The sequence below is a fragment of the Salmo salar genome, chromosome 09, assembly GCF_965601325.2.
Source record: "Salmo salar chromosome 09, fSalSal1, whole genome shotgun sequence".
In the NCBI taxonomy this organism is placed as follows: Eukaryota; Metazoa; Chordata; class Actinopteri; order Salmoniformes; family Salmonidae; genus Salmo; species Salmo salar.
Window position 1 is genome coordinate 2,330,864 of NC_138299.1, and position 22,736 is coordinate 2,353,599.

Consider the following 22,736-nt stretch of genomic DNA (forward strand, 5'->3'; position numbering starts at 1 on the left):
GTTGGGACGGCGCAATACCATCCGAGTAGGGGCAGAGTGAGAAGTGTTGGATGAGAGCAAGAGGGAAAAGGATACAAGGTAGTGGTCGGAGATTTGGAGGGGAGATGCAATGAGATTAGTGGAAGAACAGCATCTAGTAAAGATGAGGTCAAGCGTATTGCCTGCCTTGTGAGTAGGGGGGGAAGGTGAGAGGGTGAGGTCAAAAGAGTAGTATAATAGTACAAATGTGTTCTATTATTTAAACAATTAGATGCATTGAATTAAGCTGATCTTAAATGAACTTTTAGCAACATTTAATTTTAATAAAAGTGCTTTGTAAAGTTGTGTTTGTGCATAGTTCTTTTTAATACTGGTTTTAGGAAGAGTAATCCCATATAGAAAACATCTGGCCACCCAGTAAATAACCTCTCTCAAATCTGGCCCCGTAAGAATATAGTTGAATAGCCTTGCTCTAGAGCAGGGTTTCCCAAACCCAAATTTCAGAGTGTTATTTCGACCACAGCATGGAAATATCAATAATAATAAAAATAGGAAAATTAAGTTTGAATGCACTGCCCCTTTAAAACTTGAGATAAAGTGCATATTCATTTTCAGATGGTGGAAAGGGAGAATTTTTTTAAATATTATTCCTGAATGGTTTGTTTTAGTCGAGGTCATGAAGATACAATTTAATTATATTTTTACATGCTTACAGTGTTAGTTTCATCAGCTGTTGTACAATACGTTATAAAACAGAGGAGAAAAAAAAATGTCACTGCACTGGGCCTTTAACAACAGAACTTGGTTCACCAAGAGTCCGAAGTCCAAAACTGTCACTTCAACTAAACTATTGTGAAGCTTTGCATCCTATTGGTCACATGTTCTAGACTCTTTGTATAGTACACTATCTGTACTTCTGTTGCACAGTATCATTGTAGTGCCTTCTTCCAGTCATCCGTGGCCCAGTCAGGTAGGCGAGTTAAATATTCAAAGTCTGGTCCTTCATAGCGCAATGCATGGAGGTACATGTGCTCCTTCTCAGTGGGGTCTGGACGTACAATCTTACACTCACTGCATAGAGGGTATCTCGTGTTTGAAGAAGCTGAGTGAGAAGATTCTGTGGACTTTGATCCCCATTTTCGTCAGATGGTCTGGGTAACGCAACAGGTGTGGCTGGACTGCTGTGGAACTGATTTGCACTCTGTTCTACATCACTCAGTTTACAGTCACTTAAAACAGAATTGCAAACCTATGGCAACAGCTCTGGCTGAGGTGTCTGAGCATCTTTGCCATAGACGTCAGACTGCGCATTGCTCACCTGTCCGATTCGGTCATCTGGGATGTCTAGGAGATGAAGACTCGTCTTCAAGCGATGTTCCTCCAGAATCGCTTTGAGAAGGTCGTCATCGCTCATGGCCACCCTTCGCCCTGTCGAGACCCCAAGCAGAAGAGCCGTAGATGGGGTCGTTGAGGATGGGGTAGCCCAGGAACTGGAGGTGGACACGGATCTGGTGACTGCGTCCAGTGAGAGGGAGTCATTGCACTACACTGGAGTGGCCGTTCCAGCTGAGTCTTTGGAAGACTGTGCGGCATTCCTTGCCTTTAGGAAGCACCCTGTTCAGTCCCACCTTGAAGGAGACCACCAGGACAGGCTCCTCACAGATGATCTCGCCCTCTGGGAACTCCCCCTCCACTCGACAGACGTACTCCTCCAGATGTAGAAGATTACATACTGTATCAGTGACTAATATCAAACTTTGACAAAGTGTATTTTATGTTCAGTCAGAGAGAGATTATACTTGAGGGCCCATTCAATCCACACTGGTAACCAGATTTCCAGGATAAGTGAATAAAATATGTCTTAGCAGTTTATATGACTCCGAATGTCCCTTTTTCGATTGAAAGGTGCAAACTGCACTAACATAAGGTAGACTGAGGATGTCCGACCTGTCTTTCACGCACCAACACGTCCAGTTTTTGGGACACTTCCAAAGTGCGGGCGAAGAGGAGCACCCCAGACGTGAGGCGATCCAACCGGTGCACAGTATGAAGGCCACATATGCCCGGTTCCTTTCCCAGGATGAAGATGACCGTGTTGTGATGGAAGCGCCCGCAAGGATGGACTGGCATCGAGGCTGGCTTGTCAACTACCAACACCTCCCCATTATCTTCCAAAATCTCCAGGGGCCATCCGACTACAGGTGGCTCACGGCGATGCACTGTCTTCCTTAGGAAGTCATTGTTCTGAGGGGAAAAAGACAACAGTCTGAGACAATATTTTTTCTGCAGACTCAAAAAACATAGGATCAAAGGTTTGGCTGCTGTATCTGATTCAAGCCAACATATTCATTGACAGGGAGGAGACAGATTAATCAGACTTGGTAAGTTCAATCAGGCTGTAATACACAATTAATGGGTATATACAGCATGAAACTAATGCCTGCAAAATTCGACAATCGAATAAAAAAGATACATCTACACTAAAAAGTGTTGATTGTTCTCCATCCTCCCCTGATTCAGAATATACAATTTTCATTGTCATGGCAACTAACTTTACCTTGGTGCCATACCAAACCATTGCAACTTTAAAAAGTCGGGTAAACAATAGTTTCCTGTGGATACTGTCTCAAATTTCTAGCAGCCAAATGACAAACTGCTTCAGTAAGTTTAAATGTAATTTTTTTCAACATTCTGACTTGTTAGGAACATTTACATGATTTTGCAGGCATTAGTTTAAGGCTGTATATACCACATTTTATATTACAGCATGATTCATCAGACTAGAATTTACCCTGACTTTATGGAGAGGTCATCCACTGGTGTCTCGTTGAGTCGGATGCCCTAATGTAGTACTCCAAAGGCTCAGCTCGGAATTCACTGCTGAAAATCTCAAGACTTTTCACAATCCAGCGTCCCTTGCAATACGTTTTGAAGTCGAAGTAGTGAGTGCACTTTGCGTAGACCTCCTTCAAAATAGTAAGTAGTTACATCAAAATTATCACCCCGGGGTTGCGTTTTTGAGGGGGAGGAATGTATCGCTCTCCCGGGCGGAGTTGTTTCTTCCCACCCACTCCTCGCCGTCTCTTTAAACTATTACTTTTCTCTGGTTTGTCGTTCTGTTTGCTCTTACATTTACAAGTTTCTTTCAACTCGTTGTCCGTGGTAGAAGTGACTTGTGTTTGAGGTATTTTCCTCCGACACACCCGTCACTGTAGACTCCATTGTATGCGACAATACTGTAAAATTGTGTTGATGCAAACGTGTGCCAGATAACTCTGAGTTGTAGTGTATGTTATTTTGTCACTTTCCAAATTACATCTCTATAATTTCTGACATTTGTAATTGGCCCAGCATCGTCCGGGTTAGGGGAGGGTTTGGCCGTCATTGTAAAATAATAGTTTGTTCTTAACTGACTTGGCTAGTTAAAAGGTACAAAAAAAAGTTGTGTCCAATTATCAAGCGTTATTTTGCGTTTGTTGAACAGATACTTTTTTTAAAATAACGTACCATCAAATTTAAGAGTCTATTAAAAACAATGTCTGGTTACCGGTAAATAAAATACTGTGACAACTGTGTCCAAAACACTCACTTGAATCTCACTGTAGCAGCACAGGTACATGAGAACATATGGGTCTTCCTTCCACAAGACAGCGGGCGCTTGTCGATGGCGTCACTTTCTCGTACAACGCTGTGTACTACTCCCTTCACAGAACAGCACAAACTGGCTCTACGCAGAATAGAAAGAGGAGTGGGAGGCCCCGGTGCACAACTAAGCAAGAGGACAAGTACATTAGAGTGCCTAGTTTGAGAAACAGACACCTCACAAGTCCTCAACTGGCAGCTTCTTTAAATAGTACCCGCAAAACACCAGTCTCAAAGTCAACAGTGAAGAGGCGACTCTGGGATGCTGGCCTTCTAGGCAGAGTTGCAAAGAAAAAGCCATATCTCAGATTGGCCAATAAAAAGAAAAGATTAAGATGGGCAAAAGAACAGACACCGGACAGAGGAACTCTGCCTAGAAGGCCAGCATCCCGGAGTCGCATCACTGTTGACGTTGAGACTGGTGTTTTACAGGTACTAATTAATGAAGCTGCCAGTTGAGGACCTGTGAGGTGTCTGTTTCTCAAACTAGACACTAATGCACTTGTTCTCTTGCTCAGTTGTGCACCGGGGCCTCCACTCTTTCTATTCTGGGTAGGGCCAGTTTGCGCTGTTCTGTGAAGGGAGTAGTACACAGCATTGTACGAAATCCTCAGTTTCTGGGTTATTTCTCGCATGGAATAACCATTTCTGAGAACAAGAATAGACTGACGAGTTTCAGAAGAAAGGTCTTTGCTTCTGGACATTTTGAACCTGTAATTGATCCCACAAATGCTGACGCTCCAGATACTCAACTAGTCTAAAGGCCAGTTTTATTCCTTCTTTAATTAGCACAACAGTTTTCATCTGTGCTAACAATTGCAAAATGGTTTTCTAATGATGCATTACCCTTTTAAAATGATAAACTTGGATTAGCTAACACAACGTACCATTGAAACACAGGAGTGATGGTTGCTGATAATGGGCCTCTGTACGCCTTTGTAGATTTTCCATAAAAAAAAATATCTGCCGTTTCCAGATACAATAGTTACAACATTAACAATGTCTACACTGTGTTTCTGATCAATTTGATGTTATTTTAAATGGACAAAAAAAAAAGATTTTTCTTTCAAAAATAAGGATCAAATCCCCGAGCTGACAAGGTAAAAAAAATCTGTCGTTCTGCCCCTGAACAAGGCAGTTAGCCCACCAGGGAACAGGTGGGCTATCATTGTAAATAAGAATTTGTTCTTAACTGACTTGCCTAGTTAAATAAAGGTTAAAATAAATATATATTATATAAAAATTATCCACTTTAAATTCTGTCTGCAACACAACAAAATGTGGAAAAAGGGGAGTGAATATTGTCGATGGTTAAAAAAGATCCAAAACCAAACAATCCACAATGTCTCTAAAAAAGCAACATTATTTCCCATACAGTTACAAACAAGCATTACAATGTTTTTATTAACAGGTTATGGCATTTGCGTATAGTCATTTAAATAATTTTTTTTCTAAATAAAGTGCATGTATTCCCATCGCTATGTAAAAAGGGTTGTTTTTCTGTTACTAAGACAGAGTAATTGTGGTCATTTAGGTCACTATGTTTACTTGGATTCACGTCAGACATTAGAAACATTTTTTATGAATTTGTTCCCTTTATCAAGACATGTAATCTTTATGTTGGTTGGTGAAGCCCAATCACTTAATTTGTATGAGTGTTGCATCTTTGTAAAATTACATCATACGTATATTTTATGTAACCTTATAATAAAATAAGCCAACCTTTCAGCCAGACATCTGTGAGGAACATAAACATTGTGTTTTGATGTTCTGAATGCAACTCCAATTGCAACCATTAATCCAACAGCCCTTGGCAACCCTCTAGGACAACGGTCATCTGCAACCCAGTTTTAGTCAATGAGCACATAGGACGTGTTTCTAGGCTGCAGACAGATGGCGATCTAGGGAACACAAGAGCTGCAGCACCAGCGCCACCTCCTGCAGGGGCAGCCACACGACACGGCAGTCAGAGCTCACCTCTGGAAAGAGAAACACAGAACAACATCTCTCAGGATAAATCCATGTCTCAATTGTCTCGACAAAGGCCTTAAAAATCCTTCTTTAAAACGGTCTCCTCCCCTTCATCACTGATTGTCGTGGATTTAACAAGTGACATCAATAAGGGATCATAGCTTTCACCTGGTCTGTCTGTATACGTACCCAGGCCATTGGCGTCGCTTGTCAGTCAAAGGAACATAGATCACCCCCATAAGGGCTTTCCTGATGAAGGTGCCGTCACTCTGGCGATCGTACTGTTCTAGGACCTGGCTTCCCCCATCAGGACCAACAGGCAAAACCAGCCTTCCACCAGGCTTCAACTGATCCAATAGCTGTGTAATGAAGGCATAAATGATGAGAAAAATGCACACATTTACTTTCCCTCCCTTGTGAAAAGACAATGTTGTAAAATTTGTGTTAATGACATTATAATGCTCTGATATAATTCCCATAATGATTTAAAATGCTCTGAAATACTAAATGCCATTTATATAGTAATGCTTTGACATAATAATGCCCTTAATGGTATAATAATGCTCTGACATAATGCCCATAATGTTGTAATAATGCTCTGACATTATGGCCTTCACGATGTAGTGATGCTCCAATATACAGTACCAGTCAAAAGTTTGGACACCTACTCATTCAAGAGTTTTTCTTTATTTTTACAATTTTCTACATGTAGAATAGTGAAGACATCAAAACTATGAAATTACATATGGAATCGTGTAGTAACCAAAAAAAGTGTTAAACAAATCACTGACCAGATTGGCGCATATTCAACAAATCTGACGTACAAAGTGGATATTCGTCAAATCTGTCATGATATATGTATTGTAAAGTATTCACAAGCCTTGACTTTTTCCACATTTTGTGGTGTTACAGCTGGCATTTAAAATGTATTAAATGTTTTCGTCTTTGGCTTACATACTCCATAATGTCAAAGCGGAATGTTTTTTTTGTTACATTTTTCACTAATTAATTGTCTTGAGTCAATAAGTATTCAACCTCTGTTATGGCAAGCCTACATAAGTTCATGGGCTTACACTGCATGCAATAATAGTATATTAACATGAGCAGTGAATTTCAAACACAGATTCAACCACAAAGACCAGGGATGTTTTCCAATGCCTCGAAAAGAAGGGCACCTATTGGTAGATAAACATTCTTTTTTTTTTTTTTTAAAGCAGACACTGAATATCCCTTTGAGCATGGTGAAATTATTAATTAGGCTTTGGATTGTGTATCAATACACCCAGCCCCTACAAAGATACAGGCGTCCTTCCAAACTCAGTTGCCAGAGAGGAAGGAAACCGTTCTGGGATTTCACCATGATGTCAATGGTGACTTTAAAACAGTTACAGAGTTTAATGGCTGTGATAGGAGAAAACTGAGGATGGAGTAACAACATTGTAGTTACTCATCAATACAAACCAAATTGACAGAGTGAAAATAAGGAAGCCTGTACAGAATAAAAAATATTCCAAACACGCATCCTGTTTGCAACAAGGCACTAAAATAATACTGCAAAAAATGTGGCAAAGCAATTAACTTTTTGTCCTAAATACAAAGTGTTATGTTTGAGGCAAATCCAATACAACAACATTACTGAGTACCTCTTCATAATTTCAAGCATAGTGGTGGCTGCATCATGTTATGGTATGCTTGTAATCATTAAGGACTGGGGAGTTTTTCAGGATAAAAAGAAATGGAATGGAGCTAAGCACAGGCAAAATCCTAGAGGAAAACATGGTTCAGTCTGCTTTTCACCAGACACTGGGAGATTAATTCACCTTTCAGCAGGATAATAACCTAAAACACAAGGCCAAATCTACACCTGCTTACCAAGAAGACAGTGAATGTTCCTGAGTTTTGACTTAAATCTGGAAAGCTCTTAGAGACATATCCAGAACGACTCACAGATGTAATCACTGCCAAAGGTGCTTCTACAAAGTATTCACTCAGGGGTGTGAATACTTATTAAGTAAATGAGATATTTCTATTTAATTTTTAATAAATCTGCAAAAATTTCTAAAAACAAATTTTCACTTTGTCATTATAGGGTAGTGTGTGTAGATGGGTGACAGAAAATGACCATTAAATCCATTTTGATCCAACTTTGTAACACAACAAAATGTGGAAAAAGTCAAGGCGTGTGAATACTTTCTGAAGGCAATGTAAGTCCAATTTGGATATATTTGGCTGTTTTCTCTGCATACAATGGCTAAATGCTGGTTAGTATAGCTAGCATACAGAAATCAGTGGTGGTAGACAGTCTTTTTAACCCCTTTTTCTCCCCAATTTCGTGATTACAATCTTTTCTCATCTCTGTAACTACCCAACGGGCTCAGGAGAGGCGAAGATCGAGTCATGTGCTCTCCGAAACATGACCTGCCAAACCGCGCTTCTTAACACCCGCCCGCTTAACCCGGAAGACAGCTGCACCAATGTGTCAGAGGAAACACCGTTCAACTGACGACCAAGTCAGCCTGCAGGCGCCCGGCCTGCCACAAGAACGCGATGAGCCAAGTAAAGCCCCCCGGACGACGCTGGGCCAATTGTGCGCCGCCCTATAGGAATTCCGGTCATGGCAGGTAATGATCGAACCCCAGGCTGTAGTGACATCGCAACACTGCGATACAGTGCCTTCGACCACTGCGCCACTCGGGAGGCCCTACATACTGAGATTTTTACCTCAATATAGTGTGAAATACACATAAACAATAGCCTAAATGTAGGCTAATTTTACTCAGGGGCAATGAAGAGACCCCACACGTTTCCATGGCAATTCCATTGTTTCGCTCATGTTCAATTCACCTCTTTACCGCATCTATTACTGATGATAAATTCAAGTCAGTAAAATAAAAACACTGGCTTGAAAGTTATTGATCGGCCAAGTCCTTACAGCTTTAGGGAGCGTAGGCGCGGCTGCCCCCACGTGAATGGCATCATATGGGGCTCCATCAGGGTAACCTAACCGTCCATCTCCGACTGAGAAAAACATAAATATTATGAAACATTTATGGTGTGTGGAGAGAGAGAGAATGTATTTGACAATTTAAAACAATACAATCACACGTGGATAATGCATTTACAATCATCAAGGATAACACAAGAAAGTTTGAAAACGTATTTTCATTGTGGTCCTCTTACTAGGCATACATTGGTTACACATATAACACAAAACAAAAAGACAGGACGACATTGTCATAGCCTGGGGCATTACATACAGATGTTTATTTTTAATTGCTCGATCATTAGTCAGCTTTTGACATTCTTTTTAAATGAAGTTATGGTCGGTTTGGCTTTGAGTTGCTGTGGTAGGTTGTTCCACTCAACAGTGCCGGTATATAAAAACAGAGTCTCTGCTCTGGTGTTGTATTAGTGGACATCCCTAATATAAGTGCAATTATTTCAGTAGGTACATGGGGGCTGAGTAAGTAATAATTCTATGGAACAGACCAAGTTGATTTAATATTACCCTTTTCTCTACAGATAGCCAGCCTAGCTGATTAAAATGCTCAACCTCCAGATGAGTACGAGGGGGGAGTTTAGGTACAATTCTTACCAGCTTGTTTTGGCTGGTCTGTCGCTTAGATGATCATTAGATGTTTAGGGATGCTGGTGAACCATGATGTCCATGCATAATCAAAGTGACACTGAACTTGCGCACCTGCCCGAGTCTTTATGGTGTCACTATCAGGATATTTTGAGGTCCGAGCTAGGAATTGTATTTTTTGGTTTATCTTTGTTAAAACCTTCAGGGACAGAGTCTCACCAGTCAGGTACCTATCCAATTCACACCCAAAGTAGCTGACTGAGGTTTTTGGTGTAACCACTGAGTTGCCCACTTTGACACTAAAACTAGGGGGCCTTGCAAGCTTTACTCTGGAACTAAATAATATTTTTCCAAGATGCAGAGAAAGTTTTATCTGAAAGCCATTTAGTGATATTGGATAACTCTGCACTAAGGTTCTTGTCTACTGAGGCTTTGTCCTTATGGGACACCAGTAGAGCAGAGTCATCCGCATACAACTAATTACAAGAGCAGGCTGATTTCATATCGTTAATGTACAGTAGGAAGAGAAGTGTGCCAAGGTCCTCCCCTGCGGCACCCCACAGCTAATCCCCTTTGCAATAGAATGTTTTCCATTAACATCCATCATTTGGTCTTTACCCGTTAAATAGGATTCAACCCAGTCAATGGCCATTCTCTTAAAACCAAGGTCTTTTAACTTATAAAGCATGATACTATGATCAAACATGTTAAACGCCTTCTGCAGATCCAGCATTACCATTCCACAGAAATTTCCCTGGTCAACTTTCCTGATAAAGTCAGTTAAAAACAATAGACGTGTCAGTGGAGAGGGACTTTTTAAAACCAGACTGTAGTTCGTATTAAATATTATTAATAAGTTCAGCACCAGCTCTTAAAAACCTGGTAGGGATATTGTTGAGGCCTGTAGCTTGAGAGCAGTTTAATTCAGACACTCTTAACAACTTCAGCCTGACACACTGCTATAAAGGAAAAGGCATCAGCTTGTACATCCATCTTGGAGTAATAGCCTAGGACCTGACCCTAGCATACACTCCAGTACAACCAGGTAGCTTCTCAACCAAATTTGAGGAAACTGTTGTGAAAAAGGTATTGAGATTGTCAGCTGCCACTTCCTTGGCAAACGTGACTTCTCCATTGACCTCAATACCCAAGCTTTTGCAATTTGTTTTCTGTTATCTATATCCCAACTGTTTTAAGGACTGCCACAACATCCAAGGATTATGCCTATTCTCACGAATTCTGTTTTAAAATATGCTTTTTTGGCATCTTCAATCATCTGACTAGCTTTGTTCCTTAGGGTTCTGTGTCTAATGAAAGCATCTTCCTCTTTGGTTCTGTTATATTCTAGAAATGCAGTATTCCTTGATTTAATGGTCTCAAGGATTTCCTGATTCATCCAAGGTTCAGTTCTTTGTTTAATTCTTATGGCTTTCCATGGAGCCACTATAAACAGTCCCATGCTTTATCCATATCTAGATATTTAAGTACCGGGTCCCAATTAACTTTATTCAAGTGATCAATAAATGCATCTTTGCTATAATCAGACACCTAACAGTTATTGTGTTGTGACAGTTTCTGAGCCTTTTTTGTGCAATAAATCATTGAAAAGGTCACTAATCCCATAGGGAATGACACCACTTTAAGAAATCTTAGATTTATCAGACACCAATACAAACATATCAATACAAATACAAACATATCATGACTAGATACAGATTGCCAACTCAACATTTCCATCTTTCATTATTTGTTTAACAAAAAACATGACATATCATTTGCATTGTATGTTGTCTGAACATACAGCTGAATACATAGCCTTTCAGTCACCAGACTTACCAACAAGTCTGATACGCCCGGAAGAGAGCAGCTCGGGGTCGTCAGCCTGGACGTTCCTCACAGAGGTTTGGACCAGCTCGTCTATGTGTTCAATCCCTACTACTTTCCCTGAGGGCCCTACCTACAAAGGGAAAGAGAAGCAAATGATTATAAGGAAATATCACAAATATGATTATTGTGAAGTACTCATACTGATCGATTATGGAACTTACCATCCTTGCAAAGCACGCTGTGAGATAGCCACTTCCTGATCCCACATCCAATGCAGATGCTCCGTCCATTAGCTTGTCACTTAGCACCTCCAGGGCATGGGCATGCTGAATAAACACCGGACAGCATCCTGTCATTATCTTTCCTACTTAGAAAACTACAAGTTCCATACTGAGAAACTTACCATGTGTGGAGCACTGATTGTTGCCTTGAATCCTATGAAAACAAAGGAGATCACTATGTACTGTATGTAGTGATAACATCTATTCAACTGTCAATTATGCTACTTTGTACAAGTTTGTATGCTAATCAGAACTGAAGTAAGTCTACACACCCCTTGCACAGTCTTCACATTTTTCTGCCTTAAAATTAAATCTAAAAAGGGAATACATTACATTTTTTCCTATAGATCTACACAACCTACTTCACATTTTCAAAGTGAAAGAGAAATTATGAAAAATATAATTATACGAAGATGTCTTGATTGTGTATGTGTTCACACACCAGAGTTAATACTTGGTGGAAGCACCTTTGGCATCCATTACAGCTGTAAATCAACTAAAATGAGCAAGGGGGGGGGGGGGTGCAACTCAATATTTGGTGTACTCAGTGTATATAATGCAGATCTATGAGCAGAAATACAACAAAAATATTTTTTGAGTCCTAAAACCTATACTTTATGTAAATTACACGGAACTAATTCCTAATGTTGAAGCAACTCAATATAAGGAAGGTGTTCTTAATGTTTTGTACACTCAGTGTATATCCATTGTTTTTGTCAAATTTGTTCAAGCTCAGTAAATTTGGTTAGGAATCATTGATCGACAGCAATATTATAAACCTCTGATTTTCAAGCTAAATTAAGTCAAGACTGAGACTGGACCACTCAACACCTCTTGAAAAGCCATTTTGGTGTGTCTTTGGCATTACATCTTTTGTATTTGTCCCGCTAAAAAATAAAACTATCCCAGGGTTAGGTTTTCAGAAGACTGAGGCGGGTTTTCCTCGTACTTTTTACTTGAGATTCGGTCCTTTCATATTTATTTTGAACATGACAAACCTTCCAGCATACCCATAACATGATCCTAACGCCACAATACTTAAAATTAGGCAAAATATAATAATAATTGCAGTGTTATTTTTATTATCAAAGGCTTCTTTCTTTTTCATACAGGCCAGTAATGTGGAGTGAACACAATGTTCATCATGTTTTTGGTAGGGTTGAAATATGAATGGATCAAAGCTCAGATAAAAAAAAGTTAGAGGAAACCCTGCCTCAGTCCTCTTAATACCCAACCCTGGAATAGCATTTGAATGTTGTGTTCCTGAATAGTCCAGTCTCAGTCCTGATTTAAATCTGCTTGAAAATCAGAGACAATGTTTAAAAATACCGCTTTCCATCAATAACTCTCATCCAAATTTACTGAGCTTGAGCAATTTTTACAAAAACAATGGATATAGAGTATCTATATAGAGTACCCTAAGATGGTAGGATCTTATTCAAAATGATTCACAGCTGTAATGGCTGCCAGAGGTGCAGCCATTACATTGTATTAACTCTTGGGTGCAAAGACAAACACAATCAAGACAGCATTTTTTATTAATTTGGAAAACAAATTAGATGTGTAGAATTTCACTAGGCACTGTACCTATGGACTGAGGGGAGTCAGCATAGGGGTAGTCTCTGGAGTAGATCCCTCGGTCGGTGGCAAGCATGGCGTCAAACACCCGATCACTGCGGATAACCCCATGTTCTTTGGAGTAAAGGAGGACATTTTCAAAGACAATTATTGAACACAGTGGCTTTTTAGCAGGAAATGGGCATCAATAATCAACAGCAAAAAATAAAACTGTTTGCACCTTGCAATAGTATGTGTCCTACTCTACATGCCAGAGAGGCATGTTTGGTCTACATCAGTGGTTCTCAACCAGGGGTAGTACCCGTGTGGGTACTTGGCCTATCCCCATTGAGTACTTGAGAAGACCCTTGAGACCATAGGCTACTGGTAAAATGCATAAGGGAATACTTGGTGGTACAGTAACCAAAAAGGTTGAGAAAGGTTGAGCACAATGTCGTGTCCTGCTGAACGCAGCCCAGGACTGACATCAGTCTCTCATACCTCTCAGGCGGTCGATAAGTTCTGAGTGTGTCTTTCCAGTGGACATCCATGCCATGGTTCTTGACAGCAGCACACCCATAGGGACTGCCACTACAGCCAGTCTGAACACTGCTTGCATCTCCTACACTGGTGGAGCTCCCTGACAATGTCAATAAAAACACACAATGTCACACAAAGACCCCATTGCAAGGTATGCTCAGACCGACACACACACGTTTATAAAAACAATCGACAATATCAAGTTTGATAGCTTGCTAGCGAACTTAGCAAAAACGGATGGTTTATTGTTTGCATAACTCATAAAATACTACATGTAACACTAACGTGAGTAACAAAGCTTTTCCAAATTATGAAAACGTACCTCGATAGTAGCTACTTACCACCATCGATATTCAACATTTGGACTGTTGTAGGACACTTCCTGGTCCCCACACATGACTACCATAGCTGACCAATAACTTTGGGTTTACATAATTGAAAGCCAATGAGCACCAATAGAACCTCGGAATGACTTGACAGGCAGTGACCTCATCTAATCAGACCACTCAAAACACGCCAAAGGAGGAGTATTGGATTTTCTTTAGGATTCCTGCTAGACTAGTAGGCTAGCTAACGTTAGCAAGTTTATGTCCTACTGCCTGGAAAATACGGTTTAGTTGCTTTACATTTTATTCGCAGGTAAGACACCAATATAACATGTTTAGCAGAGTGAACGTTTAGCTACCATTTAGCTATACTTTTGAAATTCCAATGACATTGTGATTAATTTAACGCTAACGCGTCAACTTGGTAGTTAAGGTTAGCATGCTAAGGTTAGCAAGCTAACAAATAACGTAGAAACACTCATTCAATGCTGTAAACAGCAGCTCATTTCTAATTTGGTGAAAAGTTTACAAAGACCTTGCAGTTGGTATACAGTTTAACTTAATTGCATTGCGCAAACTACCTATCACTGAATTGATTTTCGAGCTAGCTATCCGTTCATAGTTGTTGACATACTTTTCTCGACAGACTGCATCTGCATGAAGATGATTGAGGATTTCGAGAGTCACGAGACTCGGTCCAGCAGAGAGCTGTGGTCAGAGATCTGCTCGAGCCTGCCTGACGTACAGGAGGAAGCTCAAGGCCAAGAGGGGGATGATGCCACACTGTTCACAGATTCATTCCAACCCTCACATGTTGGCAATGGCCTGCAATCTATTGGCATGTCTACGAGTTCCTCCTCTCACAGCGTCTGGGAACCTATGGAAGACTCAGATGTCTACATTGCTAGTTTAGGTAAAGTCAATCTAATATCAAACTTCTGTCATGTGTGGCCCTCCATCCTAATCTATGGCCCTTTTGATGGCATCAACCCTGGTCCTTGACTTTAACTCCAACGCCTGTGTAAGTGCTAGGCTGGAACAAAATCCTGCACACCCAACAGCTGTCTGCTTTACTGTAGTTTTAGATGGTCAGCCTTCTTTCCAGTTTCGATGTTGGGTACATGTAAACAGTAGTTTAAAACTTCTCATGCATCAATGTTATGTCCAGAAATAGAGGAAGAATTAATTTGAAAGTATCCAAATGCATATCCCACTGGGCATACACTGGTTGAATCAACGTTGTTTTCATGTCATTTCAATGAAATTACGTTGAACCAACGTGGAATAGACGTTGAATTGACATCTGTGCCCAGTGGGATTTTACTGTTGATCCTATTCTCCCCTTGCAACACACTTCTAAGTCTTATTTTCACACGGCTATTTGGAATGATTGTGAGAAAGCCGTAAATCAAGGTCGGAAATCAAGGTTGTATTAATCCTAATCCCATAGTTCTTAACATTAATATTGAAGTTCATTATGAATCCTCTCTTTCAGAGAACCGTCTGAAGAGAATAAAGGGCCAGTGCACTGAGGTGACTTCCAGGGAGATGCTGCGCTCCCTATCTCAGGCCAAAAAAGAATGCTGGGATAGATTCTTGCATGACGCTCAGAGCTCAGAACTCTTTCAGGAGGGTGAACTAGATCCGAGGTGAGCTGAAGAGCATAATTTGTTGTTCTGTTTGAAGTAGGCCTATTAACTTTCTCCACTATCTCTGGACAGCTTTGGAGTCTGAGCTTGTAAAGAGTCTTACAGGTCCATGGATTGTTCTGCTATAAACATTGTACATTTAAGTAATTTAGCAGACGCTCTTATCCAAGTGCATTCATCTTAAGATAGCTAGGTGAGACAACCACATTTCGCAGTCATAGTAAGTATATTTTTCCTCAATAAAGAAGTTATCAGCAAAGTCACTGCTAGTAGGACTGAGGGGGGGATAGTAAGACTGATGAGACCAGAGGTGTCAGAATGGAGTGCTTGGATTGAGATGTAGGATTTGAGCATAGCCTGAAGGTAGGGAGGTGCAGTTCCCCTTGCTGCTCCGTGGGCAAGCACCATGGTCTTGTAGTGGATCCAAGCTTTGACTGGGAGCCAGTGGAGTGTACAGAGGAGCAAGGTGACATGGGAGAACTTGCAAAGGTTGAACACCAGACGGGCTGCAACATTCTGGATAAGTTGCAGGTGTTTGATGGCACAAGCGGGGAGGCCCAGCACCGCTTCCTGTGTGAGGAAAGGTTGTACTTTACGGATGTTGTAGACCATGAACCTGCAGGAGCGAGTCACTGCTTTGATGTTTGCCGAGAACGACAGGATGTTGTCCAGGGTCACGCCAAGGTTATTTGCTCTCTGGGAGGGGGACACCGTGGAGTTGTCGACCATGATGGGGAGGTCTTGGAGTGGGCAGGCCTTTCCCAGGAAGAGGAGCCGCTCCTTCTTGTCGAGGTTGAGCTTGAGGTGGTGGGCTGACATCCAAGCTGAGATATCTGCAGGGCATGCAGAGATGTCTGTTGCTACATGGGTATCAGAGGGGGGGAATGAGAAAAGTAGTTGAGTGTCAAATTAAATGTTATTTGTCACATACACATGGTTAGCAGATGTTAATGTGAGTGTAGCGAAATGCTTGTGCTTCTAGTTCTGACCATGCAGTAATATCTAACAAGTAATCTAACCTAACAATTTCACAACTACCTTAAACACACAAGTGTAAAGGAATTAATAAGAATATGTACATAAAAATGTATGAATGAGCGATGGCTGAACAGCATAGGCAAGATGCAGTAGATTGTATAGAGTACAGTATATACATATGAGATGAGTAATGTAGGGTAAACATTATAAACATTATATAAAGTGACATTGTTTAAAGTGGCTAGTGATACATTTATTACATACATTTTTCATTATTAAAGTGGCTAGAGTGTCATCCACATAGCAGTGATAGTAGAGACCATGAGAGGATATGACGAAGCTGAGTGACATGGTGTATAGGGAAAAGAGGAGAGGGCCTAGAACCGAGCCCTAGGGGACACCAGCAGTGAGAACACGTGGTGCAGACACAGGTCCTCTCCACACCACTTGGTAGGAGCGACCTGCCAGGTAGGATGCAATCCAGGAGTTGCAGAGCCTGAGAGGAGGATCTGATGGTTCAGTGCCTAAGGCAAAGGATAGATCTAGGAGGATTAACGACAGGAGAGAGAGTCAGCTTTGGCAGAGCGGAGAGCCTCCATGACACAGAGAGCAGTGACATCAGAGGGGTTGAGTGTTGGTTTCTTGAAGAGGGGAGCAACGCTGGCCATCTTCAAGTCAGAGGGGACACAGCCAGTGGTCAGGTATGAGATGATGAGGGAATGGGAGAAGGTCTTTGGAGTAGGGAAGAGGGGATGGAGTGGGTAGGTTGTCGGGTGACTGGACATCACTACTCGCAGGATTTCATCTGGAGAGAGAGGGGAGAAAGAGGTCAAGGCGTAGGGTAGTTATGTGTGAGTGGGACCAGGGGACTCAGTAGGCTGAGTGTATGAGGAGCGGATGTCGTCAAACTTTTTTTCAAGGTGGTTGACAATCTCGTCCGCAGGGAGGGGGAGTAAGTGTAGGATTAAGAGGTGGGAAAATTGTTTCCCGGGGTTGGAGGCAGAGGCTTGGAATATAATGATAGAAAGTGGCTTTAGCAGCGGATACAGAAGAGAAGGTAGAGTGGAAGGATGATAGGTCCTCCAGAAGTTTATTTTTCCTCCATTGTCACTCAGCTGCCCGCAGCCCTGTTCTTAGAGCACGCAGTCACTCAGGTAATGCCCTGTTCTTAGAGCACGCAGTCACTCAGGTAATGCCCTGCTCTGTGAGCACGCAGTCACTCAGGTAATGCCCTGCTCTGTGAGCACGCAGTCACTCAGGTAATGCCCTGTTCTGTGAGCACGCAGTCACTCAGACACGGAGCAGGAGGGGAGGCGACAGTTTGAGTCAAATGAGGCGGTAAGGGAGGAGAGTAGGTTCGAAGCGGCAGTCAGGAGACAGGCAGGGGAAGGATTTAACAGAAGGGAGAGATGATGGAAGAGGAGAGAGAGTGAAGATTGCGAAAGTCCATGGTCATCTGGGTAGGGATGAGTGGGTAGGAATACAGGAGAGAGTAAGATAAAAATAAACAAAGTAGTTATCTGAGACCTGGAGGGGGGTTGCAGTGAGATTGGTAGGCGAACAGCCTCTAGTAAAGTAGAGGTCAAGCGTATTACCTGACTTGTGAGTGGGCGGTGACTGGGTGAGGTCAAAAGAGGCAAGGAGGGGAAAGAAGAGGTAGAAAGAAATTAGTCGAAGTCAGGCATTGAGAGGTTGAAGTCACCCAGTACTTTGCCTCTTTTTGTAATGAAAGGCCGTGCGATAACTTCTATCTGTTCTTCACAGTGCCCTGGAGCATCTAAAGCGTTGGCTGGTACCTGAGAAAGTGGCCATCAGTGCTGAGGAGCTGGAATATCTCCTTCTGCCGTCACTGAGCCGAGCGCATATCTCCACAGACCAATCACAGAGTGGTCCAGAGGCAGCCACTCAGAACCCTGAAGAGGACGAGAGTCACACACCGGAGAAATAACTACCTGTTCACTTCAGACATTTTACCAATGACCCTTATATGTTATCATGTGTTATTACTGGACAGGAACATGATGTGATTTCTTGTCGTGTCTTTGGCTGTTTATTAATTTCTTGTCAAAACGGGAAAGAATTCAATGACATATCATTGCAAAAACTGCAACGGTCCATTGTTGGTTATGTTACTTTTATAAAATATTGTCATCTTGATTTTATATGGTTCAATAAAAAATGCAGTTCATTGTTAGGGAATATCCCGAAACCACACTAGTTGCGTTTTGTTAGGCTACTACACTATGTGGCACCAGAGATGGTCTCTAATGTTGTAATAAGCTTCGGCACTGCTTTAAGATGAGTCCTATCCAGAGTATTAATAGTTAAGATGAAATCATTATAAATGTAGCTACTATGTCAATTTCCATATGTATGATAAATGTACTAGGTTCATTGCCATGTGTATGATATACTGTACTACATATTTGAGATTCTGTAAGTATGATGAGAGATTCATTTGTATGAAGGAATCTTTTGAAACAAAGCTAATAAACTTGAAAAAAAGTATTTCTCTACCCCTCTCATTCTTTCACGTTGAGAAAATAGCACAAATAATTGGACATGTATACATTGTACTGTATAGCTACCCCTAGATGGCAGCATTGTAATCAACAAAATAATTTAGACTTGTAAATAAATCAGCACGGCCAAATATGGTGACTGAGAACTAGTAATGTGAGTGACATTCAACATTCAATCCATTTCCTAAATCAAATCAAATCAAATTTATTTATATAGCCCTTCGTACATCAGCTGATATCTCAAAGTGCTGTACAGAAACCCAGCCTAAAACCCCAAACAGCAAGCAATGCATGTGAAAGAAGCACGGTGGCTAGGAAAAACTCCCTAGGAAAAACTCCCTAGAAAGGCCAAAAACCTAGGAAGAAACCTAGAGAGGAACCAGGCTATGAGGGGTGGCCAGTCCTCTTCTGGCTGTGCAGGGTGGATATTATAACAGAACATGGTCAAGATGTTAAAATGTTCATAAATGACCAGCATGGTCAAATAATAATAATCATAGTAGTTGTCGAGGGTGCAACAAGCACGTCCGGTGAACAGGTCAGGGTTCCATAGCCGCAGGCAGAACAGTTGAAACTGGAGCAGCAGCACGGCCAGGTGGACTGGGGACAGCAAGGAGTCATCATACCAGGTAGTCCTGAGGCATGGTCCTAGGGCTCAGGTCCTCCGAAAGAAAGAAAGAGAGAACTAGAGAATTAGAGAGAGCATATTTAAATTCACACAGGACACCGGATAAGACGAGAAATACTCCAGATGTAACAGACTGACCCTAGCCCCCCGACACATAAACTACTGCAGCATAAATACTGGAGGCTGAGACAGGAGGGATCAGAAGACAATGTGGCCCCATCCGATGATACCCCCGGACAGGGCCAAACAGGCAGGATATAACCCCACCCACTTTGCCAAAGCACAGCCCCCACACCACTAGAGGGATGTCTCCAACCACCAACTTACCGTCCTAAGACAAGGCCGAGTATAGCCCACAACGATCTCCGCCATGGCACAACCCAAGGGGGGGCGCTAACCCAGACAGGAAGACCACGTCAGTGACTCAACCCACTCAAGTGACGCACCCCTCCCATGGATGGCATGGAAGAACACCAGTAAGCCAGTGACTCAGCCCCTGTAAAAGGGTTAGAGGCAGAGAATCCCAGTGGAAAGAGGGGAACCGGCAAGGCAGAGACAGCAAGGGCGGTTCGTTGCTCCAGCCTTTCCGTTCACCTTCACACTCCTGGGCCAGACTATACTTAATCATAGGACCTACTGAAGAGATAAGTCTTCAGTAAAGACTTAAAGGTTGAGACTGAGTCTGCGTCTCTCACATTGGTAGGCAGACCATTCCATAAAAATGGAGCTCTATAGGAGAAAGCCCTACCTCCAGCCGTTTGCTTAGAAATTCTAGGGACAATTAGGAGGCCTGCGTCTTGTGACCGTAGCGTACGTGTAGGTATGTACGGCAGGACCAAATCGGAAAGATAGGTAGGAGCAAGCCCATGTAATGCTTTGTAGGTTAGCAGTAAAACCTTGAAATCAGCCCTTGCCTTAACAGGAAGCCAGTGTAGGGAGGCTAGCACTGGAGTAATATGATCACATTTTTTGGTTCTAGTCAGGATTCTAGCAGCCGTATTTAGCACTAACTGAAGTTTATTTAGTGCTTTATCCGGGTAGCCGGAAAGTAGAGCATTGCAGTAGTCCAGCCTAGAAGGAACAAAAGCATGGATTAATTTTTCTGCGTCATTTTTGGACAGAAAGTTTCTGATTTTTGCAATGTTACGTAGATGGAAAAATGCTGTCCTTGAAATAGTCTTGATATGTTCTTCAAAAGAGAGATCAGGGTCCAGAGTAACGCCGAGGTCCTTCACAGTTTTATTTGAGACGACTGTACAACCATCCAGATTAATTGTCAGATTCAACAGAAGATCTCTTTGTTTCTTGGGACCTACTGTGTACTTCAGTTAATAGTCAGCAGTGGAACTGTCCATGCCATGGAACTGGACCTCAGTGGTAGAGGTCCCCCCCACCAGCCAGATTGCTCCTGATTTCAATACAGCAGTGAAAAGGTGGACTACTTGAAAGGAGACAGACTGACAGAGGGGACTGATGACAACACTGGGCAGATAGCCTTCTCACAAGACTTGCTTTGAAGAGTCTCTCTTGGATCGCTGTTAAAGTTGTTCAAATACAGGCTTTCTGAGTGGCACAGTGGTCTAAGGCACTGCATCGCAGTGCTAGCTGTGCCACTAGAGATTCTGGGTTTGAGTCCAGGCTCTGTTGCAGCCGGCCGCGACCGGGAGACCCATGGGGCTGTTGCACAATTGGCCCATCGTTGTTAGGGGAGGGTTTGGCCGGCAGGTATGTCCTTGTCCCATCGCGCACAACTGACTCCTGTGGCGGGCTGGGTGCAGTGCATGCTGACACAGTCGCCAGGTGCACAGTGTTTCATCTGACACATTGGTGTGGCTGGCTTCCGGGTTAAGTGGGCATTGTGTCAAGAATTAGTGCGGCTTGGTTGGGTTGTGTTTCGGCGGATGCATGGCTCTCGACCTTCGCCTGTCCTGAGTCCGTCTGGGAGTTGCAGACAAGACTGTAACTACCAATTGGATACCATGAAATTGGGGAGAAAACGGGGTAATTTGTTTTATAAATAAACATAAAAAAAGTTGTTCAAATACAAAAAAGGTACATGTTCAATGTATTTTTGTAACAAATGTATATAAATGTTACTTGTGTATTTCCAAGGGGAAATTAGAGAATATAGGCTGTCTAAAACATGTCGATTGCAAAATAAGTGAAATTATTATTTGTCTTTGGTGTTAAGTGTGCATGCTGTGCATAATAGAATGATGACATTTTGTACTAGATGATCAACATGCTGGAATACAGTTATTTCAAGCTAAAACTACAGACTATGTAGTTGATTTAATACAAGATCACTATACAGTATGATACTGAAAACATCTTATTTGCATTTAATCTGATTAAAATGTGTGACATTTAAGCCAATTTATTAGTCAGGTGAATGGGCACTAAGGTTTATCCACAATGGAACAGTAGCCAAAGGCATTGACTTTATGATTTATACAGTCTTCCTAGAAGTGGCTATGTTAGCAGACAAGTATGCATGCACAGTAACTCTAGTGGTGAAAGAGCTACTGGTGTAAAACTATTCATTCACTTACACGAAACAATTTGATGGTGCCAATTATTTTTATGATTATGTCATTGGCAAAGGGGGCAAACTTAGGCAGGAAATGCCAACAAATGACAGTTAGCCATCGTACGCATGCATAAAAAACTAATAATGAAAGAAAAGTTTGCAAGTTTGAATTTTGTAAAGTTAGTGTGGGAGAGGTGGAAAAATTATTGCTATCGATTAATAATGACAAACCTCCTGGCATTGACAACTTAGATGGAAAGTTACTGAGGATGGTAGCTGACTCTATAGCCACTCCTATCTGTCATATCTTTAATCTGAGCCTAGAAGAAAGTCTTTGTCCTCAGGCTTGGAGGGAAGCCAAAGTCATTCCTCTATCCAAGAGTGGTAAAGCAGTCTTTACTGGTTCTAACAGCAGACCTTCCAGCTTGCTGCCAGCTCTTAACAAACTGTTAGAAAACATGTTGTTTGACCAAATACAGTGCTATTTCTCTGTAAACAAATTAACAACAGACTTTCTGCATGCTTATAGAGAAGGGCATTCAACATATACTGCACTGACACAAATGACTGATGATTGGTTAAAAAAAGTATAATAAGAAGATTGTTGGAGCTGTACTGTTAGATTTCAGTGCAGCCTGACATTATTGACCATAACCTGTTGTTGAGAAAATATATGTGTTATGGCTTTTCAACCTCTGCCATATAGTGGATTCAGAGCTA

At 41.8% G+C, this 22,736-nt stretch overlaps 2 protein-coding genes and 1 pseudogene across 3 annotated transcripts; 1 reads left to right on the forward strand and 2 right to left on the reverse strand.

Moving 5' to 3' along the window:
- Positions 1 to 662: 662 nt before the first annotated feature.
- On the reverse strand, positions 663 to 3,185 carry LOC106610582 (pseudouridylate synthase RPUSD2-like; annotated as a pseudogene).
- A 1,808-nt stretch (positions 3,186 to 4,993) lies between these two features.
- pcmtl (l-isoaspartyl protein carboxyl methyltransferase, like) lies at positions 4,994 to 13,783 on the reverse strand. 2 transcript variants are annotated; one of them, XM_014209962.3, is made up of 9 exons: positions 13,706 to 13,783; positions 13,345 to 13,483; positions 12,874 to 12,978; positions 11,409 to 11,440; positions 11,227 to 11,331; positions 11,015 to 11,135; positions 8,525 to 8,610; positions 5,782 to 5,951; positions 4,994 to 5,600 (listed from the first exon to the last, which is right to left on the reverse strand). In XM_014209962.3, the coding sequence occupies exons 2-9, from the start codon at positions 13,460 to 13,462 to the stop codon at positions 5,588 to 5,590; spliced, it is 750 nt and encodes a 249-aa protein (XP_014065437.1). In that variant the 5' UTR covers positions 13,463 to 13,483; positions 13,706 to 13,783; the 3' UTR covers positions 4,994 to 5,587.
- A 112-nt stretch (positions 13,784 to 13,895) lies between these two features.
- On the forward strand, positions 13,896 to 18,844 carry ccdc32 (coiled-coil domain containing 32). The gene is made up of 4 exons (XM_014210040.3): positions 13,896 to 14,022; positions 14,356 to 14,622; positions 15,205 to 15,358; positions 18,101 to 18,844. The coding sequence occupies exons 2-4, from the start codon at positions 14,367 to 14,369 to the stop codon at positions 18,282 to 18,284; spliced, it is 594 nt and encodes a 197-aa protein (XP_014065515.1). The 5' UTR covers positions 13,896 to 14,022; positions 14,356 to 14,366; the 3' UTR covers positions 18,285 to 18,844.
- The last annotated feature ends 3,892 nt before the right edge of the window (positions 18,845 to 22,736 follow it).

Bases quoted from the DNA above. Each gene is read 5' to 3' on its own strand.
- pcmtl (XM_014209962.3), bottom strand. From the start codon at position 13,462: ATGCAAGCAGTGTTCAGACTGGCTGTAGTGGCAGTCCCTATGGGTGTG. The intron at 11,441-12,873 runs GTACAGTGCCTA...TTGTTTTCATAG, and splicing joins TGACTCCCCTCAGTCCATAG to GATTCAAGGCAACAATCAGT. The intron at 11,136-11,226 runs GTAAGTTCCATA...TTCCCTTTGTAG, and splicing joins CAGCGTGCTTTGCAAGGATG to GTAGGGCCCTCAGGGAAAGT.
- ccdc32 (XM_014210040.3), top strand. From the start codon at position 14,367: ATGAAGATGATTGAGGATTTCGAGAGTCACGAGACTCGGTCCAGCAGA. The intron at 14,623-15,204 runs GTAAAGTCAATC...CCTCTCTTTCAG, and splicing joins TGTCTACATTGCTAGTTTAG to AGAACCGTCTGAAGAGAATA. The intron at 15,359-18,100 runs GTGAGCTGAAGA...TGTTCTTCACAG, and splicing joins GAGGGTGAACTAGATCCGAG to TGCCCTGGAGCATCTAAAGC.